The sequence below is a fragment of the Protomyctophum bolini genome, assembly GCF_963924005.1.
Source record: "Protomyctophum bolini genome assembly, chromosome: 19".
In the NCBI taxonomy this organism is placed as follows: domain Eukaryota; kingdom Metazoa; phylum Chordata; class Actinopteri; order Myctophiformes; family Myctophidae; genus Protomyctophum; species Protomyctophum bolini.
The window spans coordinates 33055542-33081225 of NC_137880.1; the positions used below are offsets into that span (position 1 = coordinate 33055542).

Sequence of the window (25684 nt, forward strand, 5' to 3'; positions counted from 1 at the left end):
GACACATGCCTCTCCAGAATAATCACGGGATCCATTTCAATCTCCTTCCAACCCACCTATACGGGTCCTGAACCCGGTCTTTGAAAAGCCCTGCTGTCCTAAGCAGACCCAGACCATGTTTGGTTTGGCTGTGGCCTTTTTGTCCAGTCCGGTCCAAAGCTTTTGTTTTCTCCCATATTCCAGAACATGGGGGGTTGGGGAGGTTACACTATGCACTTCAAAGAAGCCTTTTATCCAAGTGCAAGAGGGAAGTTGAAACGGACAGTCTATCACTGAGGGGCAGTGATTGCCTGTGTTCTGCAGATGGAAGATTACATTTGATTATAATGACAACTACACTCTTTTTTCGCCTTGAACCCATTATAACCGGGAAAGTGTCATTTTACATTTTAACTTTAACCGTTATTTTATGACGTCCATATTCAAAAATAGAACGGTATAGATCTGCTATTTTTGAAGAATTGTGAAAATGTGTACAAAATATTTTGAGATGGGGGTCGGTGGCCAAATACATATAATTTTGGGGGTCCTTCACAATTGACATGAAAAGGTTTGAGAACCACTGACATACAAACATGACTTTTTCAGTTTTTTATTTTATTTAGAAGATATGTAGAATCGGCCTCAGGTCTTAATGGGTTAATTTACTGTATTGGGGCGAATAGGTGGAATATATTTATACTGCACATCTTATTCAATACACACCGCTGCATTTTCGGACTTCAATATCGGAGCGAATTTTGGGTGTGCCGTTTTTTCTGAAAGAGCCTAATTTAAAAAAAATGCGTTGTGCAAGCTCCTTAAAGGTGTTTGCACACTGGTGCGTTTTTTCGGCCAAATATTGGAGCGAATTTTGGAGGACGTAAAAGAAGAATCGACCTCACTTTACTTGAACTTACGGGAACTTTTAACGAGAAAGAGAAAACGACAGTATTATCACATCTGAAAAAGTGTCTTCTTGTCACTGCTTTGTTGTTGTTCTGAACATACTATAATTGATGGCTATTTTCTCTTTTTATTAACCAGATGGTTACTGGAGACACGTCTGCCCTCGGTGCCAGCAGATGCCTTCGCCCACATGGTCAACATCTCAAGGATGTGAGTGGTGAAGTGATCCCATGAGATTACTCCATTGCATTCACTTCTCATTAGCCTCCACTACAGACAGACTCCAACTCGCCGCAGGGCTGATGCACCTGGTGTCTCTCATCTGCCTGCTGTTTTCCTTAAAAGTGTGAAAACATCCCAGAATCAAACTGCACGGCCCCTGGCCCCTCGCTTCCCTCACTCCCCTCCGCCTGTCTCCCTCCCACACCCAAGCAGGTGATGGTATCCTCTCTGTTTAGCATCACTGCCGTCTGCTAATCACACTTGGAAGAAGAAAAAAAACAAAACGCTAATGCGTTCCTAGAATATAGGAATGTTGGCGCTCCCGACCGCAGAAGCGCCCATGCAGCGGCGGCGAGCAGACAGAGCCCTTTGGGTGTGTGTGTGTGTGTGTGTGTGGTGATTTAGCCAGACATCGGACAGAGGTGCTGGCTGTGGTAAAATATACACCCGAGCCCTTGATCCGCAGTCGGTCATCCACGTCCAAGTCATGCGTGAGAAGACACAGAAGTGGTTGTAAAGTTTTCTTTTAGACTCAGCCAGCAGACAGGGCTGACTTCCAGGGCTGCCATGCAGTGTGACTCCATTGTGGGCACTATCTTTTTGAGTCTCAGGCGACACATCACAACATGTCAGTTAGAAGGTCAATGCTCTAAAGATTTTGGGAGGACTGTAATGACACCTATACGTATTAGGTTATTTGTAGCTATTAATACCTTGCAAAATCTTTCAAAGTAGCACAGTATTATTCTGTTTGCCCTACATGGGTCCCACCACAAAGACAGGATTCTTTGGCATTTTTATGGAGATACCACGGTAAAGGCCAGGGTTTATTTTATGAGCAATTATGTACATAGTAATTACCAAGTAATAACAAATGAAAGCAAGCAGTGACTGATGACTAGGTAATGTATATGTAGGGGCACATACCTGTAAAATTACCCATGGTTTAGAAGCTTTAGCTAAAGGTGGGCTGATAGTTTCAGGGAGCTTTTATGGATTTTTTTTTAACCACATACTTTCACTGATTTTATGAAAACAGATCTTATGTGTCACTTTCAGGAACACTGACACACTGCCTCGTTTGTGCCTGACTATTAACCATCACACCACGCATGGATATTGAACAAACACATCGTTATTTCGTGATTAGAAAGATGACTTGTATGTGTATTCATTTGATGGCCTAGTATTATGGATGAATGTGAGATCTAACGTGACTCATGTTTGATTTTGTTCCAGATACATATCAGTGGACATGACACTGGAGAGGTTGGAGAGGCACTCGTTCTACAACCTGAAGAAAATCACCCACATGTGAGTTGTTGAAGTTGAGGGCATGCCGGGGCACGGTGGAGCAGTCGGTAGTGATGTCTCCTCACAGCTAGAAGGTCCTGGGTTCGATTGGGACGCTGTGGGCGTGTTCTCTCCTCTGCGTCATCAGTGCCCATACCCGAGGCGGAGTTGGCGAAAGGGCCTTTCTGTGTGGAGTTTGCATGTTCTCCCCGTGTTTTTCTTTTTTTTTTAGATGCAATTGTGAACAATAGCCAAGTAATACATAGTAAGATACATATCCATTGGCCAATCAAATGGTTCACTGCAGCTCAACAGTCAGTGTGAGGGGTGGTCAGGAGATGTCTGTGAGCTGAGAGCATGTTCTGGTGTGGCTGTGCATCGGCGGGTGTTTCGCCGCCTGGTGTAAGGTGGAGGGAGCATGTCCTGGAGGTCCCTATGGCAGTGGGGGGGGGTGCATTTTGTACAGGACTGTAGCGGCGGCAACGTGTCTTCTGTGGCTAAGGCTGTCGATGAAAAGTGTCGTACTGGCAGTGTCTTGGTCAACTCCAATTATTTTGAGGGCCTTCCTCTGAATATTGTCCAGCAGACCAAGATGTGTCGGTGGGGCACTCATCCAAGTGAGTGAGGCGTACTCCATGACACTGCGGACCTGTAACTTGTAGACCGTTGCACGGCTCTCGGTGGTGAGTTTACTGGCCACTCTCCTCAGTGCTGCCAACTTCTGACCGGCCCGGATGGAGATTTTGGTCAGGTGTTTCGACCAGGACAGCTTGGGGTCTATTTTGACACCCAGGACGTCAAGCTCATTTGTGGAGGAGAGCCGGTGCCCATTGAATTGTAGGTCCAGCTGTGATGGGATCCTCTTTCTTGAGATGGTCATGGACTTGCACTTCGATGGTTCGAAGGTGGTCTTCCATCGATCTCCCCAGGTTGATATTTGGTGGAGATCACGGTTCAGGCTAGCCTCCACTTCAGCCCTGTCCCTAGGGTATAGGTACCCTCACAGGTGCAGTATAATCCTGATCTCTAAACTACCTCCCCCTGGCCAGCCGGGGCGCCTGATGGAGGGGAAAGGAACTGGTCGGAATAACGTGTTCCTTCCACACGCTACGTCCGGCCGGGGTAACTCTCCCCTGTCAGGTGAAAAGAAGCAGCTTGGACTCCTCATGCATAGAAGGAAGCATGAGGTCAGTCCACTGCCCCCCTCAGGTTGGCAGAGGAAGTGTAGCACCCAGGATTACATTAGATAATTGGCACTGGGTGAAAAAAATGGGTTGCAAAATTGTGGGATAAAAATTATATATAAAAAAGGTTGAGGGCATGCACTTTATTCAACATTTCGGAGCTGCCCCCGTGGCGCAGTGAAGAGAAAGAAATACAGCTCGACTTTGAATCTCGATGACAGCAAATGGAATGCATTGATGGAAACATAGTGGAAAGATACCGTCCATCTGACATGCACTCCGAATAACACCGCTCGACACTCGGAAGCAGTCCATGCGATTCAGAAATCATCCTTTTGGTTGGACAACCTGGGCTGGGCTGACTGCAGTGCCAGTAAGATAAGATCAGATATAGGATCAGATAAGATCAGATAAGATCCTGATACTGATAGGATTTAATATGATTAGATTACTGTGTAAACTATGTAAAATATGGCGTGGCTTGGATTTGGTCCATGCATTATAGCTATCAGTGTCGGTCGAAACAGACATAATCATAATGATAATACCCATGTTAGAAATGTGAGGCTAAACCACAACCAACATGTGGTTCTGCTCTCCGTGCTCAACTTCTTGTTCAAGTATCTCAGGGGGGGGGGGGGGAAGGTCCGTGCAATATGCTCAATTATGGGATTGAGATTTACTAGGAGTTGCTGCGTCGACGTCGACCACACATCATTTCTTACTTGTCTGCAGCTCGTTGAACTTCACATAATTCACTGCAAGCTGTCGTGACCAGTAACGGTGTCCTATAAACAGTGTAATTGTGTGTGTGTGTGTGTGTGTGTGTGTGTGTGTGTGTGTGTGTGTGTGTGTGTGACTGTGTGTGTGTGTGTGTGTGTGTGTGTGTGTGTGTGTGTGTGTGTGTGTGTGTGTGAGATAGAGACTTGGCTTAGCACGTGATTTGTTAATTAGCCTTTGTTATCCCCGTTTTGCTCATTAGCACCCTCGAATCCAGTTAAGAAAACACAGACAGAGATAACGAGAGCGAACCTCGCTATAGTATGTGGGGAGGGCTGGGTCTCTGTTTTTGTTTTTCGCTGCACCTCCAGTGCCAATTTCCCACTGATTTCTATGATGGTGGTGGAGGGCCATTCCACAGATAATGGCATCTCTCTCAGGTTTCTTCTGGGGTCAGACACAAATTAATGCTCTGCTTCCTGTCGGGCTGCCTGCGGCGGACACCAGATGTGGATCCGCGCCGCTGCAGGGCCGAGGCTGTGCGTGTGCAGCCCGGAGGGGGGGGGGGGGGGGGGTGCAGCCCGGAGGGGGAGACATGCGAACCTCCCGTAACTCCCGCTCTGTCTGTCTGAGCGCCGCTTTTCACAGCGTCGCTCCTCAGAGGCGAGCCATCTATAGAAGAGGGTCTGTTTGTCTGTCTGTGTGTTTTTTAACAAACGCACTGGATCAGCCACATATTTGTACTTTTCTCAGTTTTGTGTTAAGCATTTAAATGTCTTAGTTTTCCTAAAAGAAAAGAGTAATGATCCTGCACTGGCACGCACCCCATGTGGTTCAACGCAATTCAAAAGTCCCAACGACTCCCAAGTATTTTATGGCTACCCAAACTGAAGTCACACAATCTCATTGGCTAAGGGCCCTCTCTGATCCTTAACCACACCAAACCCAGGCCTAAACGTATAATCATCATTATAACCTAATGACGACGCACAACTATTTTAACCTTATACACAAACAAATCTTCTGTAACAGGTAACAATGCCTTGAAAAAGGTTCCTCTCACCGTTCTTCATATTTTAACTTGCAGCATTAATATAATAGAGGACGTTTTGCAGTGTACCTATACTGACTGACCGTCTAGAATTTGGGATAACAGGTGTTATCGCTGATACTAATGAAGTCTCAGTTCCATTCTGGTCCAACGGAGTCAGGGTTCTGCTATTGTGCACGTTGGCTCACTGGACACACCAGTGGGTCTCCTTGAGCGTGTTCCAAAGGTCAAAGTCGTACGATTTGTCACACACGTACGTTACCGCAGTGAAATTTGTTCTCCGCACATTTGACCCATCTCTTGGAGCGGTGAGCCGCAGCCAAATGGCCCTGTAGCAGCTGTGTTTCTCTGAGAGTGTATACAAATGGAACAGAGAAGCGGCTTGGAAACTATAGGAAGCATTATTCTGTGTGCATATATAGCATTGATCAGGCTTGAACCTAGATAGATAGATCTAGGTTTCAGACATAGATATCATATGACAGATGTGTGACAGATGACTGACGTCAACGATGACTGACGTGACAGGCTGAGGCTGGCCACATTGGAGCCACGCCCACGTTCCCACGTGGATCTCCAGATTATGTCCACAAAGTATTAACCCATTCTGACCTGAGATCAGATTCATACGAGGTTTCCACTGGGACACACACTGGTCTGATTAACCCGTTCTGACCTGAGATCAGATTCTAAAAATGTCAGTCGTTCTTTGATTTTTTTCAAAAATAGCAGACCTACAAGCTCGTAGCTTGAGCTTGTAGATCTGCTATTTTTCAGTAGCTAAAGCACGACATGATGTGGACACCAAAATGGGTTCCCGTTCAGAATGGGTTAATTCAAAGTCCAATAAATTAAACGCTACCAGTGGTTTAGGGGTCGCACCAGCTGTAATAGTTCCAAGTAGGCATACGGTACATTACAACTTAAATTTAGACCTAGTACATAGCAGGGTGTAAAGCCCCTTCTTAAAATACTCTTTGTCTCATGGTGTGTCGTTTGGATATAGCTTGAAGGATAAGGAGAAGTGAATTGTACCAGCTGTTTTGCATCGGCAACACGCTCTCCGTGACAGATTACACCCCGTAGAAATGTATGATGACATAGTGTTATTATACGCTTGCTTTCATTTTCCGTGAGCAGAGATACCTCGAATTACTGACCTATCAGAGACAACTGCCCTTGCGGGCAGCGGGAGCTAATCCCTGTGATTGAGTGATTGAGCACCACAGGTTGAAAAAAAAAACAATAAACACAGTGGCTCCGTAACAGCTGTGTTTCTCTGAGAGTGTACGAATGGAAACCAAATGGACCTTTACAGGTCAATTTGGTTCCATTTCTACACTCTCAGAGTATCAGGGTCCTTAAGTTGAAATTAAAACGTTTGAGAACCACTGCACACACTAAATGGAACAGAGAAGGAACTAGGAAGCATTATTCGGTGTGCATATAGCCGCAAAGGTCACATTTAAGTATGGAATCATGCATTTCCCATCAGTCAGTCAGTGTATAACTCAAAATCCATTCCCAATACAGTACATGGTACATGGTACATCATCAGGGATGGAGATAAACAATAAATGCGACCTGCTGTCACAATTAAGCCCATATATGGAGATCCCTGATGTCATCAATTAGTATTATGGATCATATGTCAGACTCAGAACCTGTTCTGACATTCCATATGTTGATTGTTCCCCATCCATCCTCCCTTTTCGATGTCTCCCTTTTGACTGATACCTGTCCATTTAAACTGCCTGCCCCAAAGTTATTTGTGCAGCCGCGCCCGGCCTGGCCCTATATCTGGGCCCTCATCAAACCCTGTATATTCAATACCCCACCCACACTGCCACCCTTAGATCTCCATATATGGAGCTGACCTGTTCTGACATTCCATATCTTGATCTGACCTCATCACACCCTGTACACTCAAGATACGCTCCATACTGTATATGGCCAGCCCCTGCAGGCGTCTTACTGGTACATTCTGTCTAATAAACTATTCAATCAATCAATGGACTTCTACTCCTACATACTCCGCGAAATGTACCCCCTTTAGGCACATCACCTCCTCCTACCAGGAAACGCAATTGGGACAAGAAGCCCCCAGAATATAGCAACCCGAACTCAAGCCCAGGTGTCCCACACACGGGATAGCCAAACATCTACGGTCTAATCCAAAAGGGAATTCCTTCCCTGGCCAAGGGGGATATGAGGCCTCCAAGCACAGCCCTAGAGGTTGTGCGGCTTTCGGAGATATGAGGTTTCTTTTTCCACCAGCAGGGTGGCTCAACACACAAACACTACGGGAACTTCCACTGGCCCCGACATGCCCGTCTTCCTGAGTTGTTGGGTGCGGTTTTGCTGCCAGGTGTGTGAAGAGGTGCCAGCTATGGGCCCACGTTCCAGAGCACCACATGGGTTGTAAAAGCAGAAGATCGGTGCAGGGTTGCCGGGCCCTGGTCCTCTCTCTCTCTCTCTCTCGGGCCTAGCCGGTGTGGACGGGAGTAAACACACTAATGAAATGGTAATTGGACCGTACTTCCGGCCTTGGCAGCGTGCTCGCAGGAGTTTTCCCCCCTGTCTATTTGTCTGAGACACGCACCTTTGCCCCATTCGGTGTCAGCAGTTTTCGATGTCCAAGCAATGCGCACGCACGTTCGTGCACATCGCCATGTGCTAATGCTTGTGTTTTACACTGGCCATGTCGGTGCACTATAGGGGCATTCCTCTGACCTGTAGCAAACACGAAAGGGATCTACTTTTGTGTGTGTGAATCAAATCTGCATTTTCAAGTGTATAATGTACTGTGTACAATGCTGCCCGCATGTGACTCAGCGATGTTAGGCAAGTAATACTTCCAATAACATTGTTACCATGAGTTACTGTTACTGTTGTTTCTCCATCTAGACTGCATGGCACACGCTTTCCAGGCATAAATTAAGCTTTTTATGTCTTTTGTTTATCCATTTGTTTTCACAGAGAGATACGGAACGCAAAAAAACTGACCTATATTGATCCAGAAGCCTTTAAGAGCCTCCCAAACCTCAAGTACTTGTAAGTAACTGCTACAAAACAGTAGGGTTTTTTTTCAACCGTAGTTGAAGAGAAAATTCCTTTTTATTCCAAATATTTTCTACTTCCACTATACTCCTTGTTAGACTACACCTATCATGGCGTTGAAACCCTGATGATACTTAAACCTAAGGACAGAGAAATGGGACTTTGCCCTTCAAAATGTTTAGCCCAGACAGATAATTGAACCATTATAATCTATTCGGGATCCTAGCAGCTCGCGGTGCGTTTGCCAGTACTGGCAAAGACTGAGTCGAGTTTAAATTTCATGTTGTGGTACGCTCTGATTTCAGAAAGAGTTACATTAAACCACTTTTTCCAGAGCCGTATCTTGTTCGACGCATCAACTGTGCATTAATGTAGGATTTGCTACCTAGAGTGGGGGAAATTATGCTTCGCTGTTAACGCCATCCAGTTTATTTATCATTTTAGGAAATGGATAATGTCGACTGACTTTGTACAGCCTGAAGTCACCTCCGTTCTAATCTCTTAGAATAAGCGCCAGCCAAGTATAGAACTAAGACCGTGAGTGAATTATAATCTTTGCAAACAGGAGTTGCGTTGAACTTTAGAAGTTGAATATGATTTATTTTTCGAATGAAGTGTGAGTGCAGACGCTATTGTGCTATACCTCCGTGCGCTCTGCGGTGTTTGTGACACACATTTTAGAAGTTTGGCTCCTTTTACTAAAACCAAGAGCAGAAAGATATATATCATTATTCAGGATGAAACCCAAGAAGCAACACAGAACTCTTTGTCCATGACTCTTATCCCTTTTCCACTCAGGGGGATTTTCAATACTGGCCTGAAAGTCTTCCCCGACCTCAGCAACATCCAGTCCAATGACATGAACTTCATATTGTAAGTTGCAGTTACTGCACTTGGCTTTATGTAACATTTTCAATATTCTGTGTGTGTGTGTGTGTGTGTGTGTGTGTGTGTGTGTGTGTGTGTGTGTGTGTGTGTGTGTGTGTGTGTCTCTTTCTCTCTTACGTGCACACATACGCACACACGCACGCACGGAGTGTGAGAGACTACTTCTGTCTGTGCTATGTATATCTGGAAGGTGAACAGTCATAGAAACATTTTCAATAAGAAATGTCTGTGCACGTCCAGAGTGGAAGCTGCTGCTGGCATTACAGCATAATAAAAGATGAAAAACGCATTAGACCTTTATTGGGTTCATCCCTCAGAGGTGTAATAATATTAATGTACTAACTGGATAACTATTTCATTTCTCACGAGTGTGCAGACACTGACTGTATCCTATGGATGTGAATCGGTATAGAAGATTTATATATATATATATATATATATATATATATATATATATATATATATATATATATATATATATATATATTTTAATATAAAAATATAAAAATCATTTTCACTTGACACACAAGCTTGTATAGTTTGCCTAATGTTTGCCCCCAGAATAGAGACATTTAGGGATCATGATGTGGTTAACGTTGGCTCTCCTGCCACCGGACTGGAGAGAGCATTCATCAATGCTGCATTCCTGTCCTTCCCACCACTGGGACAAGTGGTGCTCCAAGAGTTTAGGCCCTATTAGAGGCACAATATACCCAAGTAGGAGAAGTAAAAGTAGCCTATACTCAGAATGTCCAAAATAATCAAATATAGCATATATTATCGAATTATAATTATTTAATGATGATCATTAACCACCTCATTGTGGCACGTTGTGAGCTTGTAGATCTTCTACTTTTTAATTATTAATATCCAAATCTGCAAAGCAACATGCAGTGGAGTAAAAAGTACAATATTTAAGTAAAAAGAACCAAAATTGCACTTAAGAACAGTACTTGGTTACTTTCGCCATGCAGCGCTGATCGCTGGCCCAGACCAAACGTCTGTGTTTGCATCGGCACTTCATTTCCCCCTTAATCTGCTGCTGTCTGTCATCTGTTGCCTTGCAGGGAAATCACTGATCACCCCTACATCACCCACATCCCAGCCAACTCCTTCCGCGGTATCACCAATGACGTGCTGACGGCGTGAGATATGCACACACACACACGCACACGCACACACTCTCTCACACACACACACACACACACACACACACACACACACACACACACACACAGGGCTAAAAAAGAAATAAGGTAGTATGCAACCTTGAATGTGTGTACAAGTACATGCAAACACACATACCGGCACGTCCAAAAGCAAAGATAGTATATATGCAACCATGTAAACTAATCTCTCGAATGCATGCGCGCACACATGTACGCACGCGTGCACACACACACACACACACACACACACACACACACACACACACACACACACACACACACACACACACACACACACACACACAGCTATACAGTTTAATTGGCCCCGTTCCCTCCCTCGTAAATATTTGCCAAGTTATGGGCCACCTTGGCCAGAGACTCTTAGGACTAAGGCTAACAAGCAGTTACACATTCGAGTGGTTTACGGTTGGAAGGATTTAATGTCATAAACAGAATAAACGCGGTAGAGGAACTCTTGCGTTAATGACTGCAGAAATGAGCAAGGAGAGTTAAATCCTCAGCAGTGCAATAAGTGGCCTCCTCCGCTGAGGAGCGCTTCTATTTTTAGTGCAGATTAAAAGTTATAAAGACCGAGATCTAATGGCGGCATGACTTCATGATGTCACTAGTCTATGACAGTGTTTCTCAATATTTCATTTCATTCATTCATTTCAAGGACCCCTTAGTTTTTTATGCATTATAGGCAGAGGACCTCCATTTGATATAATTTTCTATCTCTACATTATAAGTCAGGCCAACTCATTCCACTGTATCACCAATGACGTGCTGACGAAGATATGTACACACGCACGCACGCACGCTGATTGGTCCACCGGTTTCCGAGATATCACACACACACACACACACACACACACACACACACACACACACTTATAGCTTATCCTCTTTCAGAGCCACACCCTAAAAATAGCAACTGATGGGAAAACAGCTTTCATTTCTATATAGATGGTTATCAGATATACCGTAATAAATTGATTTTTTCGCCGCTGCTTTTCATTTCAATTCATGTTATGTCAATTTGTCCCTGTTTGCTCCCAGGATGCTGTACGGGAACGGCTTCACAGAGATCCACCATCATGCCTTTAATGGGACCAAGCTGGACCAAGTGTACGTTTCATGTTTTGTTACTGTGCCTCAACACTGTTCAACAACAGAACCTGTATATTCGTAACAGAACTGAATTGAAAAGTACTGACAGAAAATAATAAAATGTTGTTGATTAATCCAGACATGGTGATAGTGCTATTTTCATATGTATTCTGAAACTGTTTTGATGACGGTCCATGAAGCCAATTCTGGGGACGTTTTTCTTTTTCTTCCTTTTTTTCTTTTTTAGTTGTATGAAGGAATGAGGATATCTTTCACTGGCATACAGCAAATCAGTCCATCACAGCAGCATCGTGTTCTGTCTATTTCCCCAACAATTAAGTAGTTTGGTATCTTGCCTGGATTAAACCGTTTCTGACATCTGGCATGCGTATCCCTTTCCGCACAAAACCACGCTACAACCACGCTCCCAGTGGGAGCACGGCTGGGTCACCGCCGGCCATCTCAAATGTACTTATAGTCTGCTTAACCCAGCGGTCTTCCTCCATGGTGGAGCTCTCACGGGACAAACTAGTCTCCAGAAGTGGTTATGAGGAAGTCCTACAACAAAACAATCTCCATCCACTAAACCTAGAACTCAGTCATACTCGGAGGGAGTTGATTTAATCTCTAAAGTTAAACACAAAAGACAAAGCATACTTTCTGTTACATTCAAGTCTTTTCACCACTGGTCCAAATCCCTCCGCCGAAAATAGTATAGATCTACAATCTGTGTGCTTGCAGGTCTGACGAATGTCCCCCCACACCTCTGGGTCCCAAGCCCTGAATGGTCAGGATATGAGATATTAATGCTATTAAACCAGCCCTCCCCCCCCTCCCCCCCTCTTCTCTTTTACAACACCTCCACACAGCCCGGGTCCTTATGGGGGCCTAATTAGCCCTTTGCTCAGTCACTTTAGTGTGTCTTACCACACGGGTGTTTGCATTGGCGCCGGGGCACACTCTGAGGGGAGAAGTGATCCCAGTGGCGCGCCCTGACCAAGACAAACACTCCGCTCACAGGTCTATTATCCTTATTGGATTTAAGGGATTCTGGGGGATATGTAGTGAAGGTGCAGCGTGTTTTAGAGGCACCCCCACCCCACACCACCACCGTTATCTACCTTGAGTCAACAACGTAATTTTCGCCGTAGTGCTTCACCCCCCGTGAAAACGAGAGAAAATAAACACAGGAAGGCATAGTGATGAGGAGGCACGTGAAAATATTATCAGGCCGTGCCTCGCGTCCACTCGGTCCTGATTGAAATGTTATAAGTGTGACTTATATTCCCCTTAATACTACCAACCACCAATCTGTGTGTTCCTGCCCCGCAGGTACCTTCACAGGAACAAATATCTGACCAAAATGGACGACAAGGCGTTCGCCGGTACCATCAGCGGGCCCATACTTCTGTAAGTACCCGAGAGGGTAAAGATTTATTTTGGCCTTATTGCTTTGACTATATCTGTGTACGTGTAGCTATACTCGTGGTTTTGGTGATTAGGCGTCAGGTGCGGTTCAATTATGCAAAACAAGTTGTTTGACTAGATTTGACACAGCTGCATAGGCCTAGTAGTAGTTCAGGAAATTAGATAATTACACAGAAATAATCTTTTAATAATAGAGTAAAAAAAGATAAGTGTCCAGACTATACATCACAATCTTATAAACGCCCCGGTCTGCCCCGGTAACAAGATGTGCACTACAGTGGGGGGGACACGCAACAGGCCAACATCACGCATGAAATCACTGAATATACCTACAATAATAGAGTAAAAAAAGATAAGTGCCCAGGCTACATCATAATCTTAATTAAAGACATTGGTTTAAAGGCCTGTTTAAAGGGCACAATAAGGACCAAATTCTAGACATTCTCTATGTTATCACTATTATAATGATTTGATTGCATGTGGCGCTGGGGGGGGGGGGGGACAATTCACAATTGATTTCTGGCCGGATGTATGGAGAACCGGGACGACTGGAGGCGACGATGGAAGGCTCGTCTGAGGACGACCTAGAGAGATTTCTCTTTTCTAATTCATAGCTATAAGTCATAAATCATATTTCCCATGTCTTTCTCACCCAGAGACTGGTTGAGAAGAATGTCTGGAGAAACGTGATAGCGTACATCATCAAAGTGACACAAATCGCTGCTCCACAGCTGCATGTGTCGTTAGCCGCGGGAAATCATGGAACCGCGCGGTTGTGTGCGAATGAGAGAGGGAATTAAGGGGGGGGGGGATTCATTTGTACTTTTTACTTTGAGTAAAATCTTGAGGTACATTTACTTTACTCCAGTATTTCCTTTTTTAATACTTAGTTTAAACTACCACTCCACTATATCTCAGAGGCAAATAAATAATGTACTGTTTACTCCACTGCAAATATTTGGAAATGTAGTTACTAGATCGTTGAAGATTTAGATTATTAAAGGGATTGTGACATTAAAAAAAGTTTTAATTTTTTTAAACGTTTTCTGAGCTCAATTGCACCCAAAAAAACTGAACTTTTAACATTCAGTATAGATTTTCTGTGGTCTGGGGTTTTCTGGCTCAAACAAGTGCTCTGATTTTCCTGCCGATTTGTGAAATCCCATACATGTCAATGGGATTAGCCAGCAGATGTCACTGTTTTCACTGGTTTTGCCTGTTTTCGTTGCAGCTCAAAAGGCTTCCAAACCCCAGAGAAAACTCCAGACCACAGAAAATCCACTGAATGTTTCAAAGTTGAGGTTCTTTGGGTGTAATTGAGGTCATAAAACCTAAAAGAAAAACGAAAAATAAATAATAATTAATAATAATAATAAATTAATGTCATGATACCTTTAATACAAATAACTAGTTGAGTCCTATTTTATACTTTGGCTATTCAAAAATAGCTGATCGACTTAATTGCATACACTGTATATATATATATATATATATATATATATATATATATATATATATATATATATATATTGTATTTTGTAGTTGCTATTTTTACTTAAGCAAAGCCTTTCTTCCACCACCGCTGGTTTTCTCTTTATTACTGTAGTCTTCTCATCTCGGCGTTTGTAACCCTGTGTATATCTGTGTTTACGAGCCGTTTGGCTGCCAGGAGTCTTGAACCTGCAGTTATCGTGCTCCGTGCGGTCGGAGCCGTTAGTGTTGAGTGTCTGCTCCGTGCGGTCGGAGCCGTTAGTGTTGAGTGTCTGCTCCGTGCGGTCGGAGCCGTTAGTGTTGAGTGTCTGCTCCGTGCGGTCGGAGCCGTTAGTGTTGAGTGTCTGCTGCTTTGGAGCCGTTAGTGTTGAGTGTCTGCTGCTTTGGGTAAAATGTGCTCCTTGTTGCGGTTCACGTTTTCCACAGGGGAACGAACGTGTTCGGGGTGAGGTCACCTCCATGATGATGATGAGGTCATGGGCCAAACATCTGGGAATGACAAAATCAGACCGGCAGTCATGGCTGTCTCTCTCCGTCTACATGTGTCTCTCTGTGTGTGTGTGTGTGTGTGTGTGTGTCTGTGTGTGTGTGTGTGTGTGTGTGTGTGTGTGTGTGTGTGTGTGTGTGTGTGTGTGTGTGTGTGTGTGTGTGTGTGTGTGTGTGTGTGTGTGTGTGTGTGTGTGTGTGTGTGTGTGTGTGTGCGCCTCACACAATGTTCCCCCGTGAGGAGATAAAAGGGCGCAGAGGGACAAGGCTGTTTGGGAGAGCAAATGAGCACAAAAACAATAAATACAACAACCGACACTTAACGACGATAGTATGCGATTAAGAAATAGATTTGGCTTTTGGCTTTGTTTTAATTACATTATTTAGCTAACGCGATGACCTTTAGAGATACGATGATAGAATAACGAATCTGGAGGAAATTGAAGAGCACTCGCCCTCCGTCTGACCTCTAGAAGGTGGTGCACGCGCGTGCGCATGTGTGCGTGCGTGCCACCAGTGGCGGAAAAAGTACTCACACGTTTTACTTAAATAAAAGTGTCGAAACTGCAATATAGAAATACTCTGTTACGTAAAAGTCCGGAATTAAAAATGTACTTGAGTAAAAGCACAAAATGTAGGCTATTATTGTCATCAAAATGCACTTAAAGCACCAAGAGTAAAACAAATCATTGATCTACACTACAAGCTCACAATGCGTCGCATCGCGACACATTGTGAGCTTGTAGTTCTGCTATTCAAATGGCCAAAATGTATATAGGGCTGAAGTGGTTAATGTATGCTTTGTAATAAAAAAATAAAAATCTACAAAGTAACTAGTAACTAATGTCGTCAAATCAGTAATTAGTGGAGTAAAAGTACAGTACTTAAATAAATGTAATTAGTTACTTTCCACCACTGTGTATAAACCAATCAGCTGTGTTGTTGCGGGGAGATGCTGGCCCCCATGTGTCTGTCCCATGCAGTGAGGTTGAGAGCATGTGATTGTCTGTCCCAGTCAGGGTGAGAGCATGTTATTGTCCCATGCAGTGAGGTTGAGAGCATGTGATTGTCCCATGGTTGAGAGCATGTGATTGTCTGTCCCAGTCAGGGTGAGAGCATGTTATTGTCCCATGCAGTCAGGTTGAGAGCATGTGATTGTACCATGCAGTGAGGTTGAGAGCATGTGATTGTCCCATGCAGTCAGGTTGAGAGCATGTGATTGTCCCATTCAGTGAGGTTGAGAGCATGTGATTGTCCCATGCAGTGAGGTTGAGAGCATGTGATTGTACCATGCAGTGAGGTTGAGAGCATGTGATTGTCCCATGCAGTCAGGTTGAGAGCATGTGATTGTCCCATGCAGTGAGGTTGAGCGCATGTGATTGTCCCATGCAGTGAGGTTGAGAGCATGTGATTTTCCCATGCAGTGAGGTTGAGCGCATGTGATTGTCCCATGCAGTGAGGTTGAGCGCATGTGATTGTCCCATGCAGTCAGGTTGAGAGCATGTGATTGTCCCATGCAGTCAGGTTGAGAGCATGTGATTGTCCCATGCAGTGAGGTTGAGAGCATGTGATTGTCCCATGCAGTCAGGGTGAGAGCATGTGATTGTCCCATGCAGTGAGGTTGAGAGCATGTGATTGTCCCATGCAGTCAGGGTGAGAGCATGTGATTGTCCCATGCAGTCAGGGTGAGAGCATGTGATTGTCCCATGCAGTCAGGGTGAGAGCATGTGATTGTCCCATGCAGTCAGGGTGAGAGCATGTGATTGTCCCATGCAGTCAGGTTGAGAGCATGTGATTGTCCCATGCAGTGAGGTTGAGAGCATGTGATTGTCCCATGCAGTCAGGTTGAGAGCATGTGATTGTCCCATGCAGTCAGGTTGAGAGCATGTGATTGTCCCATGCAGTCAGGTTGAGAGCATGTGATTGTCCCATGCAGTCAGGGTGAGAGCATGTGATTGTCCCATGCAGTCAGGGTGAGAGCATGTGATTGTCCCATGCAGTCAGGGTGAGAGCATGTGTCTGTCCCAGTCAGGTTGAGAGCATGTGATTGTCTGTCCCAGTCAGGTTGAGAGCATGTGATTGTCTGTCCCAGTCAGGTTGAGAGCATGTGATTGTCTGTCCCAGTCAGGTTGAGAGCATGTGATTGTCTGTCCCAGTCAGGTTGAGAGCATGCATGTCTGTGTCTGTCCCAGTCAGGTTGAGCTGGCTTTGGCACAGCCGGCCGGCGCTCCTCGAGGCGAGCACAAGAAAAGAAAGGCCGCCGTGTGTAATTGCTTAAAGATGACAACGAACGGATCGGAGGGTCTTATTATTCTGTGCGGAAACAGATGGAAGGAAGGAAGGAAGGAAGGGGTCACGTGGTCAGGTTGTCCGTCCACGACAGTGATGGAGAGTGATGCGCCGTGCGTGTCTCAACCTGCTGTGATAGAGACGTAGTAAAATGTCTGGGTTTCCGAGGCTACTTCTGCAGTGGTGGAAAAACTACTCACGTGTTGTACTTAATTAAGTAAAAGTATCAATACTGCAGTGTAGAACTACTCTGTTACAACAAGTAAAAGTCCTGAATTCAAAATGCACTTTAGTAGTAGAAGTTGACTTTATAGTAAAAAGTACCAAAGTATTGGTATCAAAATGTAGGCTATACTTAGAGTACCAAAAGCAGAAAGTACTATCGGCCAACATTTCAAATGATTAAACATATTTTGAAAATAGCAGATCTACAAGCTCACAAAGCATCACATCGTGACACATGGTGAGCTTGTAGATCAGCATTTATTTTTAAAGTGACTGTACACCACTGCACTGCACTGTCAGTGGTTGGTTGAAATGCAGCCAATAAAACAAGTTTCTCTTCAACTTTGATATAGTCAGCTGGACTTGGAGTCATGAGATCATCTGCAATGTGAAACACGCTGCTAAATAAATAAATGCATAAATAAATCCTATCATATCATAGGACAACTAATAGCTTAACCACTTCCAACCTAGCATCCCTATTTTGAGAATGTCCATGCAATGGTCTGTGAAACGTTTGTGATAAACTAAATAAATTGGAAGTGATGAAACAAAGGAATGAGCAGGAAATTGGAACTGGAACGCCATCAATTTTAAGCTGATAAATGGGTTCTCTCTGCCGATGGGACGACATTGGTGTCCCCCCTGAAAACATATTTTCCATTTAACCCATTCTGACCTGAGATCAGATTCATACGAGGTTTCCACTGGACACACACTGGTCTGATTAACCCATTCTGACCTGAGATCAGATTTTAAAAATGTCAGTCGTTCTTCGATTTTTCAAAAATAGCAGACCTACAAGCTCGTAGCGCGCCACTCGGTGGCGCGCTATGAGCTTGTAGATCTGCTATTTTTCAATAGCTAAAGCATAACATGATGCTAAACAACAAAATGGGTTCCCGTTCAGAATGGGTTAATATATCTGGAGAGACAGGGAGACCCTTTTTACTGAATAAACAGTCTAGCATTAATGATTACTATCGGAATAGTCTAGAGAGCTTCAATGTTTTAACAAACACTTTGTTTTAATCAAAAAGCATCGCTTACGGCATCGGTTCCCGACCTTTTCATATACTTAATCAAAAAGCGTCGCTTACATTTATACGGAACCTTTATGTGATTAACTGTATACGCCATCACACACAGTGGGTGTAGCTCACGGACAAGAACTGCAATGCTTTGTTAGATTGAAGATTAGTTCTCAATGGCAAGCAACCCGTATACTACAGAGCCTTTATACTCAATAATGTTAACTTGACATCATCTCTGTATTAATTTCAATTGTATATATGTATTTCCACTTTGGAGCTTAATTGGATTAAATTTAGATCCCCTACAAACCCGCTCAAACCCAGCATGTCTCTCACAGGATGTGCTTTTATCAGTGCTTTTATCTGTACATAGAACACTTGAATTTGTCAATTGGTCAGTTTCCCCTGTGAAATCCCTACATCTGATCTTTTGTTTTGTCATTTTCTATATCCCTTCTCCACTGTTGCGCTCACTGTCTAAATCATTTCTCTCTCTCTCTCTCTCTCTCTCTCTCTCTCTCTCTCTCCCTCCCTCCCTCCCTCCCTCCCTCCCTCCCTCTCTCTCTCTCTCAGAGACGTGTCCCTGACAGCGATCAGCTCCCTGCCTACCGCAGGCATGGAGTCTCTCCGGGAGCTGATGGCACGCCAGGCCTGGGCCCTGAAGAAGCTGCCCCCCATCAAGACCTTCAAGCAGCTCACCATGGCTGACCTCACCTACCCCAGCCACTGCTGTGCCTTCAAGAACCTCAAGAAGAAGCGCGGGTGAGCAGCGGGCACAGCTGGCCAGAAGAACGTTGGGTTATGTTAAGCTAGGGCCCATGAAACCCACTCCTAAAAAACAAAGCTTTAGTCTATGATTTATATTCTCCACCAGTGCTGCTAGGAAACGCACTAGAATCTGTTAATTGTCTTGAGGCGACAGAGGAAACACGGCAGGTGACAGACTACAAATTCATTTGCCGTTTGTAAACAACATGGCGCATACTACACAGTAAACAGCAGTCAGTGAGATGCGCCTGCATAGTCTGTGCATTTCATAATGATTAATGCACAATGCGCCGGTGAATAGCGGCAGCTGCACTTATTATGGTGTGGACCTTGGCGAGGATTAAATCAACTCGCTGACGCGTCTACCTATAACTTCTTACCAAGCTGCCGTCATTACTGTCACTCAAGGCTGTTATTGTAGGAAGGGGGCCGTGCCAGACTCATAATGACTCTCTCAAAACAGGAATCATTTTACTTTAGCTGGATATATAAATAATTTGATTGTGCCACGGGGTGCTCAGGAGGGCATGTGTTGCAGACCAGTCTAGTCTACGTCGGATTTTTTTTCTTTCCATTAACTTGCCTAAATTTGGGGCGTGCCGTATTCCTCATTTACTGTACTTTCAATGAAGTAACATTTTCAGCTTCACTTCAGCCGTATACATTTCCGCTATTTGAATTTTTATACATTTGAAAACTTGTGAAATGGGACATTCTGCATAACGAGTACTTTTATACGAGTACTTTTATATCTTTTTATACTTTTATACTTTTAAGTCATTTTAGAATTCCATACTTGTAATAGATATATTTCTACGTTGCTTTTAAGTAAAAAGAAAACATGGGTACTTTTTCCACCACTGGTTTTATCCAAACTGAATAATGCGTGCGTTTTTGGTTTTTCCAGATTCCGGGAGTACATCATTTGCAACCTGACCGCGTACTACGACCACCAGCACCACAAGCGCTCTGTGGGGCCCCTCCGCATGCCGTCCCTCCAGGGGGGCGACCGAGCCTCCGAAACGGCCCCGGGGCCCCTCCGCATGGTGCCGTCCCTCCAGGGGGGCGACGGAGCCTCCGAAACGGCCCCGGGGCCCCTCCGCATGCTGCCGTCCCTCCAGGGGGGCGACGGAGCCTCCGAAGCGGCCCCGGGGCCCCTCCTCCGCATGCTGCCGTCCCTCCAGGGGAGCGTCCGCGCCTCCGAAGCGGCCCCCGAGGACCAGGAGTCCAGCGACGTCAGAGAGCCGCCGCCGCCGCACCAACAACAGGACTGGAGACGGGGGGACTTCCACTATCACGCCTACTTTGGCGGCCAGCCAGACGAGGACGTGGGCTTCGGGGAGACCCTGAAGAACCCCCAGGACACCAGCCAGGACTTCGACAACCGCTACGACTACGTGGTGTGTGAGGAGGAGGAGGAGGTGAGCAGTGGACCCCCTTGAAAACCAGAAGTATTTGCAGCTTTGAATACGAAAAGCCGGTCAGATAGTTTGTTGTTGATGGGAAAAACAGGCCTCCATTACAATGCGAAACTGCAATAGCCTCCACAGTATGTTGTAGTCCAAACAAACGCCCGTCCACTTGCATTGGGCTCATTTTCCCAGAAGCCCTAGCAGCCCAGAGGATGGCTTGATTTCCAGTTTCGTCATCATAACGCAACGCCTCATCACCAGGTCCGGGAAAAAATCCGCTCTTACTTTTTAATTATTTTAAAACGGCGAATTAAACACATTAAACAAATAGCGGGTTTAGCATATTAAGCAGGGGGGGAATGCTGGATTAAACAATTTAAAGCCCTCAAGGTGCTAAGTACAAAATATATATATACTTTTGTTCCACCACTGTAGGTGACGTGCACGCCGGCGCCAGACGAGTTCAACCCGTGCGAGGACATCATGGGCTTCGGCTTCCTGCGCGTGTCGGTGTGGTTCGTCAGCCTGCTGGCCGTGCTGGGCAACGTGGTGGTGCTGCTGGTCATCCTCACCAGCCACTACAAGCTGTCCGTGTCGCGCTTCCTCATGTGTCACCTGGCCACGGCCGACCTGTGCATGGGCATCTACCTGCTGCTCATCGCCTCCGTGGACCTGCACACCAGGTCGGAAGGGCTTTGGCTTTGGGGGGGATGTTCTATTTTTTGTTCGTGTTTTATCGGCTTGCAGAGCTGATCAATGATCGGACTTTCTTCGTCTAGTCACGTGGTCTAGTGGCGGGATTTTCATGAGCCAATGGGAGACTATAGCCCTATATGCGGCCAATATGGGACACTAAGCCCCACGGCCAATGGGACAAGCTCAAAACGTGTCACAGTGCGCCACTTTTTGAGCTTGTAGATCAGCTATTTTTGCTATATTTGAATTGAAATCCTGAATGATTTTTTTGCTATTTTTTAATTCAAAGGTTTAGTATAGTTATGTTAACTTTCTGAACTAAATACAAATACATTGGACATAAACAAGAAACAATGTTGGGATATTAACCTGCGGGCCGCATTAAGTGATGGTGGGGGCCGCATGTGGCCCCCGGGCCGCCGGTCGCCCATGTCTGACCTAGCCATTCATTATCCGTTGCCTTAAACCGGGCCTTCACACAACCTGCAGGTCCGAGTACTTCAACCACGCCATCGACTGGCAGACGGGTCCCGGCTGCGGCCTGGCCGGCTTCTTCACCGTGTTCGCCAGCGAGCTGTCGGTCTACACGCTGACGGTGATCACGCTGGAGCGCTGGCACGCCATCACCTTCGCCATGCGCCTGGACCGCAAGCTGCGCCTGGCCCACGCCGCCGCCGTCATGCTGGGCGGCTGGCTCCTCTGCCTCCTGCTGGCTCTGCTGCCTCTGGTCGGGGTCAGCAGCTACCAGAGGGTCAGCATCTGCCTGCCCATGGACACCCAGTCCACCGTGGCTCAGGTACCTACTTTATGTGTTGAGTGGTATATATTTTTGGGGGGGGGTTTTGCCTTTGATAGATTACAATAGTTTTTTTACAGCAAAGGTCGTCGGGATTGGGACTCGAACCCGCGACAGCCAGGGGCGGAAACTCCGTGGGTTCAGAGGCACGACTGAACCCCCTGGCATTTTGGCAAAGGCGCGACTGAACCCACTGTTTATCATTGATCATGTTGAAATGTTGCTGAAACAATTTAATGTGTTCTTCGTTCTTCGAACTGAAACACTGTGTTCATTAACAAACTGTAAATAAGGTACCAACCGAAAAGAAAAAAAACTCGTTTTTTTTCCACCGCTGGGGGGGGGGGGAGGGGGCGTGGCTGCATGAACCCCCTGCCGTTATAAGAACTTTCCGCCACTGCTGTCAGCCTAGGCGCCTGGACCACTCGGCCATATATTTTCAACTGTAACTCTGTTACGAGGAAAAGACCGGAAATTAAAAATGCTCTTGAGTGAAAGTACAAAAGTATTGGCATCAAAATGTACTACAAAAGGTACAAAAAGTAGAAAGTGCTCTCTATGCAGAATGTCCCATTACAAGTTTAGATGTATACAAATTTGCCGAAATGTATATACTGTAGGGCTGAAGTGTTTAATGTATGCTTTGTAATAATATCAAAGTAACTAAGGTTTTCAAATACGGTAAATGTATAGTGAAGTAAAAGTACTGGAAATTGGAAATACTCAAGTAAAGTACAAATACCTCAAAATTGTACTTAAGCGCAAGTAAATGTATTTAGTTACTTTTACAGTGTTCCTTCCTGTACAAAAGATGATATATTTAGGGCTAAAATGGTACAGAAGGTTTGAGAAGAAGGCAGCCGCAGAATAGGAGATTTAATTCTCAAGTTACATTAATTGCACAAAGACAGAATACAGCCTGCGTACAGTAGGTGGCCCGGCCGGGAGCAAACAGCGGCCACCGTATAGACCGGCCAAGAGACGGAACACTTGTTGTTAGACACCATAGAGACCGTCTGATCAACTCGAGTCATTTGCAGTTGTTTGTCCTTGATTTGTAAAACATACGGCGAGGCAGGAAGAGAGAAGAACCCAGTGGTCCTGTGATCTCCATGTGGAACAAAGGACATCATAATCCGTATTGACACGTCATCCTGTACGGCTTCAGAGGCTGTCGGCCTCCTCACCCCAGGTGGCATTTGAAATAGAACAGTAGATTACTGTTCTATTGCACAATTAGATCAGGCCTATATGTCAGATGAGGCCTATAGATCAGGCCTATACACAAGAGCGCATAGAACTTTGTACAGACACAACATTATTGAATTTGCTAATTAATTTAGTTATTCTATGATGTGGTCCAGTGTTGTTTTTGCCAGCAAATTTCTATTTTAGTCTAGTCATGGTCTTTGGAATGAAGCTTCATTTAGTTTTACCTGGAATGTTTTGGTGGGTCTCGGTGCCGTCGTAATGTCTTGCTGAAAATAGCAGATCTACAAGCTAACAACGCGTCGCAGCTATTGTCAGCATTCAAACCCAGTGTAAAATTACTTATACTGGATCTTTTGTCCACTAGTCCCTTCCTAACATTTTAGTCTAGTTTTTATTTGTTGACGAAATTGTCAGTATATTTAGTCTTAGTCATCATAGCTTAGTTTCGTTTCCATTTAGTTTTCGTCAGTGAAATAGTAGTCATCTTAGTATTAGTCAACGAAATCAACACAACATTATTGAATATGGGCGTTAGTTATTGAACGATGTGGTCCATCATATTCTACCCAGGTGTACATCGTGTCCGTGCTGGTGCTCAACATCCTGGCGTTCCTGGCCATCTGCGCGTGCTACGTGAAGATCTACTGCGCCGTGCGCAACCCGCACCACCGCTCCCGCTCCACGGACGCCAACATCGCCAAGCGCATGGCCGTGCTCATCTTCACCGACTTCCTGTGCATGGCGCCCATCTCCTTCTACGCCATGTCGGCCGTGCTGGACCGGCCGCTCATCACCGTGTCCAACTCCAAGATCCTCCTGGTGCTGTTCTACCCGCTCAACTCCTGCGCCAACCCCTTCCTCTACGCCATCTTCACCAAGGCCTTCCGCGGGGACGTGTTCATCCTGCTCAGCAAGGTGGGCCTGTGCCAGCGGCAGGCGCAGCTCTTCAGGGGCCAGACCGTCTCGTCCAAGGTGGGCAGCAGCGGCGGGACGTGGCAACAGGGTCGCAGGGACAGGGACACGGTGAGGAAAGGTGGGACAGGCACGCAGGAGGTGGAGGAGGAGGTGCCCATTCACCACCAGCAGGACTGCTCTGGACATACTATTACTGCGTGCCAACAGTGAGTGGAACGAACTGCAGGCGTTGACTTTCGGGGCAGGTGGAGGTTTGCGCTCAGGTTGCCCCGACCGACCGGGCAAGTGCTCGTTGGAGAGGGGACGCAACCGTCTATAAACACAACACGAGAATATCTGTCTAAACACCTGAACGTGGCCAGACTGTTCTGTGGAATGTAAAATAAGAGCACGGCTTACCTATAATCCACTTACAAATATAAAACAACAAGTGTGAACACAGTCATATTCATAGCTACAGTATGTAGGTATTTGGCATAAGAAAATTAGGTATGACATTTGTTTTCGCACAGCCCCAGTAAGTAAAAAGAAAAGTGTTAAATTGAACAGTAATTCAACTTTTACTATATCATTTTATAAAGGACAATTTACTTTTCGGGGCAAGTAAGTGGGCTTGACCTTTGGGCAAGTAAGAACATGACCGGGCACGCTGCCTCTGAGACATTAGTGTCCAGTACGAGGCTGAGGCTGGCTCTGTGGGGACACATGTGTGAGACTGTGGGCCCAAACCATGGCACCAGGGGGCCTGTACGGCGCAGCAGGACTGGTCAAAGCGGGAAAGGAGCATGAAATCAAAGCTGGAAACGTTTGTAGGTTGATCTGGTAGTATATTTAACTGGGGAGGGGGGGGGGGGAGTTGCTGCTGTGAATTTCAGGTCGAGTTCATCTGTTTTCACAATTCCGCCTGTTATGATTTTACGGTTCCAGTGGATATCATGTGTCACTGAAATATGAGATTTTTTTAATCACACTTTTATTCTTTTCTATTCTGAGTATTTTTGTAATGAAAAAAAAAAGGTCACTTTGAGAGAGAGAAATAAAATAACCATATAACCATATATAACCATAACAGAATATTTATTTTAAATATATATATTAATTGTATATTGAATTGAATAGGCTCAGTCTGGCATTGAGAATAGAGTTGAGGACATGATGCTATTAGTAAAACATTACATTCCCCAGTGTGGGAGTGATAAGAAGACATTTTCTGAGGCATTCTATTTATGGGTTGTTGTCGTAGTTTTTTTTTTTTTTACACAAGGACAGTCTACGTCTGGAGGACTTCACAGTGAAAACGCTGCATCCCAGCACCTCTGTACATAATGTAAATACATAACTGCATTT

The 25684-nt window shown here is 45.2% G+C and overlaps 1 protein-coding gene across 1 annotated transcript in view; it reads left to right on the forward strand.

Moving 5' to 3' along the window:
* tshr (thyroid stimulating hormone receptor) overlaps positions 1-25174 on the forward strand; it is a 31777-nt gene extending 6603 nt beyond the window's left edge. Inside the window, exons 2-13 of the mRNA XM_080790849.1 lie at positions 1027-1098; positions 2350-2424; positions 8338-8412; positions 9217-9291; positions 10374-10451; positions 11535-11603; positions 12918-12995; positions 19112-19300; positions 20214-20727; positions 21154-21401; positions 21904-22210; positions 23993-25174. Coding sequence (XP_080646975.1) covers positions 1027-1098; positions 2350-2424; positions 8338-8412; positions 9217-9291; positions 10374-10451; positions 11535-11603; positions 12918-12995; positions 19112-19300; positions 20214-20727; positions 21154-21401; positions 21904-22210; positions 23993-24547 — 2335 coding nt within the window. The 3' untranslated portion in view covers positions 24548-25174. The remainder of the gene's footprint in view (positions 1-1026; positions 1099-2349; positions 2425-8337; positions 8413-9216; positions 9292-10373; positions 10452-11534; positions 11604-12917; positions 12996-19111; positions 19301-20213; positions 20728-21153; positions 21402-21903; positions 22211-23992) is intronic.
* Positions 25175-25684: the final 510 nt, after the last annotated feature.